Below are 10,860 nucleotides of genomic sequence, written 5' to 3'. Positions count from 1 at the left end.
CGCATGTGCTCTGCTGTGTGTCTGAGTCTGATCCTCCCTCTTCCCCGCCCCTACTGCTCTGTGTGTAGACAGTCTGGACACACAGTTACACATGTTGACCAATCGCCTGTAGCTTTCACCAAGGCAGGGGGGGGGACGAGCCGGCTCCCGTCGTTCACTTCAAAGAGCCGGCTCTTAGAGCCGGTTCGTTCGCGACCGACACATCACTACTCAACAGTGAGTTGTGGGTTTAGAGATTAGCTGTAGCAATTTGTTAGCATTATTAGCGCACGTTAGCATAAAGCAGCAAATTAGTTATTTTAACAAGATATCAATATGACTACATAATTCAGTAACAACAGCTTTCAAAAGCAGAAAAGGTTTCAATTTAACATATGTATCAATTCACTATTTCTCTTTAAACTATTAACAGATTAACCCCCCCACCCCCCACCCAGGCCTGCAGCATGCACACGCAAACACACACACACACACTGAGAAAATGATTCGACTCGAACGGTTTCAAAAACATTACAATATTTGTTGTTTTTTTTTTTTTGCATTTCAGCTCCAAAAACCAATTCTGTCTCCTCTTTGTTACAAAAAGCTCTGAATGTTGTTCTCGGGTCTGCGGGGTTCTCTGCAGCTCACCTGAGACGTTCTTGAACTTGTGCTTCCAAACAAAACGCTTCTAACGGAACGCTCACAGAGCAGATTCCTACTGTGGTCTTAAGCTGCAGCTTCTCACATGATGATCAGACACCCAGCACCTGGATGTTCTTCCAGCTGAGCAGGAAGCTGCAGGACGTCACTTCCAGTTTTTGTGATGTATTCTGCTTGTTGAAAGTGGTAGAAACCTAACTTGATCACTTTTAATCATAACAATAAACAAGATTTATTACTTGGGAAATTATAGATATGTGTTGTTAGAATCCTCCAGGCTCAAATGATGAAACACGTCACCGGCCCACTGGCAGCTTCTGATCCCACCGAGCCAAACGTCCCTCACCGGATCAAACCGTCCTCATCCGCCATCCAGTCTCTGTCGTCCTCGCCCGTTCAGCTGGAGCAGAGGGTCGCTGCACATTTCAGGAGGGGATCATGCCTTTATTCCTCTTGCGGTCGGCCATCGTGCGCCGGTTGTGATTGCCTACGCGGCTCTTGTTGGTCTCCTTTTTGCGCCGGTCCGAGGTAGTCTCTGAGGTTTGTCCTTGGCCTTTGGGTCGTCCCACAACATTACTGGTGCGCTCAGGTCGGACGCTGAGGGATCAGGGTGGGAAAACATATCGGCTAGCTTAGATGCCAGAGCTCACTAAAAACAGCAAAAAGGCTTGTGGCGAGAAAAGTTTACCCTCTCCTCTGCTGCATGGCAGCTCTTCTAGCTTCAGCCCTCTCCCTCAGCAGAGCTGGGTCCTGCACAAACTGGTCTCTGTTGGGGTTGCTCTGAAACACAGAGGGGCCATGAAAAACAGGTATGTGCAGAACAATGGATGGGAGCAGAGCTGGCAGCGTCTAAAGGAACTTTAGTAAAACTATAGAACAGGTCACTTGGATACCTTTAAAACATCTTCCTCCGCATCTTCACCATCCTCCTCCTCCTCCACTCTGGCTACCTGTCTCAGAACCTGTGGGACTGTGAAAGGCCTGCAGGAAAACAGAACCAGCTTTGTAAATTTGGCTTCGTTTCGTCCTCTATTAATAACCGACGGGGGAAAGAACCTTCTGTTGAGTAAACTGTCTCCATCCAGGTCATTGGCTCCCACTTGGTTCATGTCGTAGGTGTCGTCGTACTCGTCATCGTAGTCATCCAGGCCGCAGACAGTGGCAGAGTCTCCGGGATTGACGTCAACCTCGTCGATCACGTTCTCGTAAGTCTGATAGCGAGCTCGCTGCTCTGCTACGTGCTTCTTGTCGTTTAACATCTCACGAGTGCTCTCGCCTTTCCTGCCAGATTTAGAAATCAGGAAGTTACAATGGGAATAAAAATCCTCCCGTTAAAGCTCGATCCAGACTTCTTTTATCACACCTTAAGCCGTTCTCAGCACTTGTGTGTTTACTTGATTTCTGTATTGTGAAATGCTCGACTAGAGGAGGTGGGGCTTTCTCGGTTCTGGCCCCTAAGCTGTGGAATGACCTTCCACTCGCAATCAGACAAGCACCCTGCCCTCCCTGCCGGTTTTTAACCCTCCCACTGTCCTAATGGGTGTGACCCCGCGAGGAAAGTTGACCTTTGAGCATGGAGACGAGATGGAAAACATATCGGTTATTAGTATCAGTCCAGTTTTATTTATCGAACTGATACCGATATGTTAAAAAATTACTGACATCGGCCGATACTGATATTGATGCCGATTTAGTGTCCATCCCTAATAAACACTTTTTTCCTTACGTCCTCAAACACACGCACACGCTGTAAGATGGACATCTGTACGTATGCAGATGGCTAACGCTATTGGCTAATGCTGAAAGACGGTCTGGTCCAATAGCATGAGTCTCAACTGGACGGGCTTAGCAAATAAAAACATGAAATATTACCCACGCTATATCACAGTAATAATAATAATAATGCATTGAACTTATATAGCGCTTTTGTAGACACCCAAAGACGCTTTTTCACACACTCACATTCACACACTGCTAGTGATGGTAAGCTACTTGTAGCCACAGCCGCCCTGGAGAGGTCAGAGGCGAGGCTGCCATTTGGCGCCGTCGGCCCCTCTGACCACCACTAACACAGGCAAGATGGGTGAAGTGTCTTGCCCAAAGACACAACAGCAGGATACCCCTGGCGGGAGCTGGAATCGAACCCATGACCCTCCGATCATGAGGCAACCCGCTCTTCCACCTGAGCTACTGCTGCCCCAGTACAGGGTAAGACTATCGCTTTCAAATATTTCTAAAAAATCCTACAAATTTCCTGAAAGGTGGAAAACTCTGGGTTGATACTTTAACGTCTGCATAAATGATTAGAGATCTGAAGGTCTGGTTTCCATGGAAACTGTGTCATAGTCTCACAGACTGAACTTTAAAATAGTTTCCACCCCACGATCAGGTCAGGGAACATTAGTATTCATGGCCCCACCCACCTTGGCTTGGAACCGCCCACAGAAAGTGGAGAGCAGAGCACGTCTTGGCTGGTAGAAGCTTGTGGGCAACGGTGGTTCAGGGCTTAGGAGTTTGCCCAGAAACCAGTGGGTTGCTGGTTGAAACCCACGTTACATCCATGCTAGTCACCCCCCCACCCCACCTGCTGCTGCTGGTCGGAGGGACCGGCGGCTTCCGTGTCCCAGGGCAGCCGTCGTTACGACGTAGCTCACCACCGGCATGCGGCTGTAGCGTCAAGCAATTTGGTAAACGAAGGCAGCAGACGAGTCGTGTTGCTGTAAACCAATCAGGAGCCAGACGTTTGCCTGTCATGAATATTATCGATTAGGAGTCCTGTGACCCTACCTTCTTCCCTTCCAGATGCGAGACATGTCCACCTGGTCCCTGCGGAAGATGTCGAATTCATCATCATCAAACACGTTGGACCGGCTGTTCAGAACAGCTGGAAGCTCCTCCTTCACGGGTCTGAATGCAGATCAGCGACAAATCAAAACTCCATTAACTCACAGATGACGGGATCGGTTTCTGCACAGTACAGATCTGGTGCAGGAAACCAGAACCTGCAACACCATCAAGCATCAGAGAGCTGCAGAGCCTGAAGTGGGGGTTACCTTGGCATGGCTCGGTCCAGCTGTTCCAGGTGTGGGGCTAACCGGTCCTCCAGGATGTTGTTGATCACCACCTCAGAGCTGTAGCCATACTCCTGCAGGCACGCCAGCAGGAAACCTTCACCCAGATCAGGAAGCAGGTCCCGGATGCAGGACAGGAGGGACTCGAGCTCCGCTTCGCTGACTGGACACACGGCACCCTGAAGACACGAGCCGCGTCAGAAACGTCCTCGTCTACGTTTAAACCAACTTATTTTGTGTCTCACGTTGTTTCCCTTAGGTGGAACGTCCACCATGGCCTCTGCTCCTCTCCACTCTTTGACCTCTGGAGTGCTGAAGCTGTCTGATGAGGAGACGGCTGCAGCACCACCTTCTGCTCCCCGACAGGCTGACGGGGAAGAGGAGGAGGAAGCAGGCTTGTGGATTGGTGATTTCCATCGGCCCAGGCTGTCCCTGGCACTTTCAACCCCCTGGAGCAAATAAGACGTTCTGGTCTCGTCTCTGGAGGAAGCAGAGCGTTAAAGATCGACCTGATGCTGGAAAGCGGCTCCGTGGGAAGTCACAGGAAAGGATACATGATGGGCAGGGCTTGTTGTAGGAGGCTGATGTCGTCTGAGATGGGGAACAGTTCGTCGTAGTCTGTTAGAAACCTGGAGAACAACCAATAATGAGTTCATATCCATAATAATACGTTTGGAAATCAGCAGGATGACCAACCCCAGCAGATTTATCAGATTTTATTTACATAGCGCTTTTCAAGCAAAGTGCTTTACAAAATGACCCCAAATTCCCATAACAGTTTAAAAACATCAACACACACACACACCAGTAAAAATTTATATTTGGCTGAGTCCAGATGAGTCAAGTAAGGCAAGGCAAGGAAACGCCATCAGAGGAGCCGTCTGCCCCGGCAGCATCAGGTCTTCCACACTAAGTCAGGGCGCTCAGAGGAGGGGGAGCATAGACCCCCCACCTCCACTTAAACGCTACCCGTAGAGCGCCCAGGAAGCAACAGTCGACCACCGCCCCCGGGGCAGAGGGCCCCCACAGAGAAAACACTGGATTAAAATGAGTGAAAACCGACCCACCAACCACATTTAAACAAAGGCACTTCAACACGGCCAAAGGTGTGTGTACAGCAGATGTATGACAGCACCGCCGATAATAAACGTAACGGCTAAGCTAATACATGTCCAAGCATAATGAGGTACGACAAAGTCAGAAAACTCAACATCAACTCGAATGTGTCTTCAGCGACGAGTTAAGGTTTGAGCAGACCCAGGTAAGAGGGGGCCGGACCTTTAATAGACCCTAAAACCACTCCTAGGAGAGACCAATAGCCCCTAACCCTAACTAAGGTCATTCACACCATACCTCTAAAGCCAGGTTTAAGGGCATTTTCCATTAAGACCAGTCAAATGTCCCTGTGTTGCAGGTTAAACCTGAAAACTTGTCCCCAGTATGTAGTACAAAGTACACACACTTCACACCTTTCGAGTCTTATTTCTCCCCATGCACAGCACACCTGAGGAGAAAGTATCTTCCGGCTCTTGGAGAGTACAGACGCTTTTTTCCTCCTCTCCTCCCTATCTTATCCCCAAGGTTTTGTCTGTCTTTGGGTGTACGGAGCTTCTACATTTTTTCTGGAAACTGGAAATTATTAAAAATGGATCTGGTCAGCTGGTCACTCAACGCGACTGACAAAATTTTCTCAACGATGAGAACGGGAGAAGGGGCTCCCGGTTGCCCCTCCGGGACAGATCCGGTTGGGTATATCATGGACTCCTGGAAACAGTGGAGCCTGATCTGCTTATCTCAACTGTCTGTAGAGGATTCTGAAGACGTCTGGATATTCCTGGTGTTGGTGTCAGGTTTCCTGCTCTTTGGCCTTGGAGGTTACCTGACTTACCGGAAAATTAACGAGCTGTTGAGGAATATTGGCTCACTCCCGGAGCTCAGAGATGGATTGCACCGCGCTGTGAATGCACAGACTCATAATTGTCGAGATGAGTCGTAAGCTTGGAACTTTGGCTGAGATTCATATGTTGGCACAAAGTTGGATGCCATCAAGGGTAGAGTGGACGAATCAGCACGGATTGGGATAGATTAATCTACGCCATTATTGGATTTTGAGAGTTTGAGGACCAGCGGAACTTAAGCCCATTCTTTCCACAGGAGCCGTCAGCAGCGCGAGTCGGCCGCGTCTCAGGAGCAGCATGTTGCGGCCTTTACGCGCCGGTTCTATATTCTACGCACGACGCCTCTGAAACGGATCAAGTTCGACATTTTTGGGGAAGAAAGGAAATCGGACGTGGAAATGGAGCGAAGCTTCAGAGATTTTCAGAATAAAGAACGTACTGCCTTCCGGTTGCTTTACTTTAAAAAAAAGTTACTAACTGTGCGGCCCCGTGAGAAGTTATCACCTAGCTAGCGGTCTCCTTTGTTTTTCAGGTCCGTATTGGCGATTATAAAACGGACAGAACATAAAACACAAACCTTTTGGAGCCGTGTTGTAGTTTTCTCCTGCTTGTTGTTGTGTTTACTGACGAAGTCATTCGTGTGACTTTGTGGTCTGTCGGTGACAGCTGCTCCCCTGCTGCTTCACGTCTCGTAGGAAGGGCCAAGCAGCAGCTCACGCGAGCAAGACGTGCTGCTGCAGTAACGTGCTGCTGACGGCTCCGGTGGAAAGAAGGGGTAAGACAGAGAAGAAATTATCTCCGTCTGGCCCCTAAACAAGCTCTTATCTGAATCTGGTGCCCTTGAGCCAGTGGAGCTGAAACAAATGCCCCCCCCCCCCCCCCCCCCCGAAGAAATGTGGAATGCTGCCGTCACCATGGCAACTCTGTCTCCCTATCCCGGCCTGGGCGTCACTGCGAGCTGTGAAGGCCGCTGAATCGTTCCAGGAATCACTGTGCTCTGTAAACCAACGACCTCCTCCCCTGTCCAGACTGAGGTGAAGAGCGCTGCTTATCGTGGCTGCAGGCACTGACGTGTGGAGAGTCCCAAACCCACCACCCCACCTAGTGGACACTTATGTTGTGTGATGTCTGAAGTCTGTTGCATTTCTGTCTGAGATGTTTTTTGTAGAGCAAAGCTGCCCTCCACCTGACTCAATCCTCATGTAACCCCTCTGATCTTTATTAAGGTAGCGCGACTCGGGTTGCGAATGACCACAGTCACCAATTCTTGTCATGTGTCTATGCCTATGTATGTCTGATCTCAGAATTGTGTGTACTGAAACTCTAATTTCCCTCTGGGATTAATAAAGTATCTTTGAATTTGAGCCGATACGAACAGAACCCGCCCCCTTCAGACCAGCGCAGAGCTCCAGCTGACACCTGAGGCTCACACAGGTAAGCTCTGCTGCTGCATCTTTTTCTCACCTTTTTTCAGGTAAAAATGATGTGAAATACTGCAAGAGCTCCTCTGCAAATGCTTGCATGTTTTCTCTCCTGAAACACAACAGAAAAAAAACATCACAAGGTGATGGGCTGTTGCTAACCCTGTTACATCGGATCTAGATCTTCTCACCCCTCCAGGAGCGGCTGGAGGCAGGCGTGGTGCAGCAGCAGGTGGGCCGTCTCCACCATCTTACGACAGGAATGACTCAACCTTTTCCACAACTCCTCCTGCAGACTAAAGAAGAGGACCAAGATCTCTTATTTGTTGTTGAAGTAGACATGAAGAAGTGACCCATTAAGAGAAATGCTTACGTTTTATCATCATAGTTTCTCTTCTTGACGGCTTTCTCCAGGTCTGACACGGCGGTCTCATAAAACACGGTCAGTCTGCGAGGAAAAACGACAGCGATGGAATTATAATAACCACCTCTGTGGGAGCCGAGCGTTCCTCCTCCGTTTACCTGCTGAGGAAACCGTGGGAGTGGAAGCTGGTGCACGCTGCAGGGAAGATGTCCAAGAAGGCATGGATGGTTGTGGTTGAGTCGCACAAGTACAAAATAATATCTACTAGATCCTAAAGTGGAAAACAGAAATTATTTTCACGAACAAAAGGAAAGAAAGCAGCTTTTAGCTGAGCTACATCTCAGAAGACCTAAAACCTGCTGCTGACCAACCAAGAAGGTTTTCTTTCTTCTAAAGTCAGAAATATTCCTGCCTTTGATCATAAATAATCCAGGTTTTACTCTTGAACCTCCTTTCATTAACTGGCAGAAGTGGGAGCACGTTTGTGAACCACGTAGGACCATGTCCTCACCTGCTTCAGTTTTGTATTTAATAGTGGGTCTCCTAGCGACCTCTGACCTTTACATATCTTATAGCTACAATTATCTGTCAGAATAAGTTGAAGAAAGAACCAGCAATGGGATTTTCTGCAAAATGTAAATTATTTTCTACCCTGAAGTTTAGACTAAAGCTGGACCAAAGAGCGTGAGAGAGAGAGAGAGAGACAGAGAGAGAGAGCGAGAGAGAGAGAGACAGAGACTGAGAGAGACAGAGAGAGAGAGAGCGTGAGAGACAGAGAGAGAGAGAGAGAGGGTGAGAGAGAGAGAGAGAGACAGAGAGAGAGAGCGAGAGAGAGAGACAGAGACTGAGAGAGACAGAGAGAGAGAGAGCGTGAGAGACAGAGAGAGAGAGAGAGAGAGAGGGTGAGAGAGAGAGCGAAAGAGAGAGAGAGAGAGAGAGAGCGTGAGAGAGAGAGAGCGAGAGAGAGAGAGAGAGAGAGAGCGTGAGAGAGAGAGAGAGCGAGAGAGAGAGTGAGAGAGAGACAGAGACGGAGAGAGACGGAGAGAGTGAGAGAGACAGAGACGGAGAGAGACGGAGAGAGAGAGAGAGAGTGAGAGAGAGACAGAGACGGAGAGAGACGGAGAGCGAGAGAGAGTGAGAGAGAGACAGAGACGGAGAGAGACGGAGAGAGAGAGAGAGAGTGTGAGAGAGAGACAGACAGCGAGAGAGACAGAGAGAAAGAGAGAGAGAGCGAGAGAGAGAGTGAGAGAGAGACAGAGACGGAGAGAGACAGAGAGAGAGAGAGAGCGAGAGAGAGAGAGAGCGTGAGAGAGAGAGACAGAGACGGAGAGAGACAGAGACAGAGAGAGAGAGCGAAAGACAGAGCGTGAGAGAGAGAGAGAGAGAGCGTGAGAGAGAGAGAGAGCGAGAGAGAGAGAGAGAGAGAGAGACAGACAGACAGCGAAAGAGAGATAGAGCGAGAGAGAGAGAGACAGAAACAGAGAGCGTGAGAGAGAGAGAGAGAGCGAGAGAGAGAGAGAGAGACAGACAGACAGACAGCGAGAGAGAGACAGAGAGAAAGAGAGAGACGGAGAGAGAGAGAGAGCGAGAGAGAGAGAGAGAGACAGACAGACAGACAGCGAGAGAGAGACAGAGAGAAAGAGAGAGACAGAGACAGAGAGAGAGAGAGCGAGAGAGATAGAGACAAAGAGAGACAGACAGACAGACAGCGAGAGAGAGAGAGAGAGAGACAAAGAGAGACAGACAGACAGACAGCGAGAGAGAGACAGAAACGGAGAGACAGAGAGACAGAGCGAGAGATAGAGACAGAAACAGAGAGACAGAGCGAGAGCGAGAGAGAGAGAGAGACCTGCTGGCTCATGGTGAGGGCTGTAGGTTGTTTGTGAGCATTCAGTTTTTTTGGCTCCATGGATCCTTCACACTGAAGACCACACTTCTCCAAGATTGTGTCAAACACCTGGAGTTGATGGAGAACAGAAATCTGCATCTGCTTCAGAAATCCCATGGCTTGATTAAAGATGGAAGTCTGCAGTATTTTAAATCCTACCTGCAGCACAGTAGGCACCGTCTCATCCAGGTCGCTGTAGTAGGCGGGCTGCTGGGTGAAAACGTTCTCTGGAAAAACATCACAATCCCGAAAGAGTAAAAACCACAGGAAACGATCAAAGACAACCTTCAAGTGCCTACCTATCATTTTATGCAGCAGCTGGCTGTTGCCCTTTCCAAAGAGCACACACAAGTCCATCATTTTGGGAACGTCAAACAGGAAGTTGTTGTAGATAATCTCTCCAAACACAGCTGGGGTGAGGAAGCTTTCCTACAGGAAATTAGCAGTTTTTGTACCATGAGTTACTGAAGTCGAATGAAAGTTTATCATTCCTTCAGTTTGCTCCTACTTTTGATTCTTTGTGAGTGGCCATCCGGAGGAATACCAGGAAGATCGCTCGGTGGATGGCCCGCTGCACATCAGCCACCGCAGGGGATGAAGGAAGAGCTAAGAGGTCCAGGCCTCGAGGAGCATGACGCAGGTATGAATCCAGACATCCCTGCAGAGACTCATCAAACACCACCTGGATAAAACGGGTGGAAAGGGTGAAGGAGGGGAAATCTTGAACCTTCTGTACTCGCATAGCAACCGTCTCACACCTGACACCAGAACTTGTCGTGGGGCAGTGAGAGCAGCCACTCCAGATCCTCGGTGATGAATCTGGCATGTTCCAAAAACTCCTCCACCCCAGCAGGAGAGCATTCTACTGGAGGAGTTTTGTAAGGCACAAAGCAGCGGTCCTCCTTCCTGTCGGGATGCTGAGAGGAAGAGAGGGTTGGTCTCCAAGAGGCTGTGAAACATTTACACACAAACACAAGGATTACTCACCAGTGCAGGCAGAGTGCGCGCCCTGCCCTGCGAGTCTGGCTCGGTCACCTGCTGCTCATCCAGTGGGACCCGAGCACCGGCCATAGCTGCTCCTGGTCAACTGCACTCTGATAGGGGGAGAAAACAGAGATTATAATCCCCGATGACAGGGAAACCGTGTTGCTCCATCCTGCAATGTTGACAGAAAGACCAGAGGGACTAGTTATAGGTGATAACTCTAGATTTTAATCTGGCAGATTATTGCATTTGTTTCATAAAACCCCAGACACATTGTATACATGAGCAGATAGTCAGCACAGTTAACGAACACAGCTGTAACTGTCCGCTGATATAAAATGTAGCAAGTTTAACTATTAAAAGTGGTTTAACTAAATAACTAAAATAGCTCAGCTTCGTACTTAATGCTGACAAAACAGCTCGTTTATACATTGCACCCCCTGACTCGGTAAGCACTGTCCCCATGAAGAATAATGTTACAAGTTAACTCGTGAAACTCGCACATTTAGGCCATTTATCTCCCGTAAAACCAGCTACGTGTTGAGCTGACATGACCTGTTCAACAGCGGTTTCCTAACAAACTCTAAAACTA

General features: G+C 48.9%; 1 protein-coding gene across 1 annotated transcript in view; it reads right to left on the bottom strand.

Annotated features, from left to right (window-relative positions):
* Positions 1–494: 494 nt before the first annotated feature.
* The window catches only part of ascc2 (activating signal cointegrator 1 complex subunit 2), a 10,561-nt gene continuing 195 nt past the window's right edge, over positions 495–10,860 (bottom strand). Inside the window, exons 2-19 of the mRNA XM_015960252.3 lie at positions 10,272–10,378; positions 10,043–10,201; positions 9,793–9,966; positions 9,584–9,713; positions 9,444–9,511; positions 9,246–9,353; positions 7,555–7,667; positions 7,406–7,480; positions 7,224–7,328; positions 7,076–7,144; positions 4,268–4,342; positions 3,959–4,193; positions 3,696–3,892; positions 3,430–3,549; positions 1,699–1,923; positions 1,536–1,623; positions 1,331–1,422; positions 495–1,239 (exon numbers count right to left, since the gene is read on the bottom strand). Of these exons, the coding sequence (XP_015815738.3) occupies positions 1,068–1,239; positions 1,331–1,422; positions 1,536–1,623; positions 1,699–1,923; positions 3,430–3,549; positions 3,696–3,892; positions 3,959–4,193; positions 4,268–4,342; positions 7,076–7,144; positions 7,224–7,328; positions 7,406–7,480; positions 7,555–7,667; positions 9,246–9,353; positions 9,444–9,511; positions 9,584–9,713; positions 9,793–9,966; positions 10,043–10,201; positions 10,272–10,355 (2,289 nt within the window). The 5' untranslated portion in view covers positions 10,356–10,378 and the 3' untranslated portion in view covers positions 495–1,067. The remainder of the gene's footprint in view (positions 1,240–1,330; positions 1,423–1,535; positions 1,624–1,698; positions 1,924–3,429; positions 3,550–3,695; positions 3,893–3,958; positions 4,194–4,267; positions 4,343–7,075; positions 7,145–7,223; positions 7,329–7,405; positions 7,481–7,554; positions 7,668–9,245; positions 9,354–9,443; positions 9,512–9,583; positions 9,714–9,792; positions 9,967–10,042; positions 10,202–10,271; positions 10,379–10,860) is intronic.

This window comes from Nothobranchius furzeri, chromosome 10, assembly GCF_043380555.1.
Source record: "Nothobranchius furzeri strain GRZ-AD chromosome 10, NfurGRZ-RIMD1, whole genome shotgun sequence".
In the NCBI taxonomy this organism is placed as follows: Eukaryota; Metazoa; Chordata; class Actinopteri; order Cyprinodontiformes; family Nothobranchiidae; genus Nothobranchius; species Nothobranchius furzeri.
Note: the sequence above shows the minus strand (reverse complement) of the source record. Positions and strands in the feature narration are given on the sequence as shown.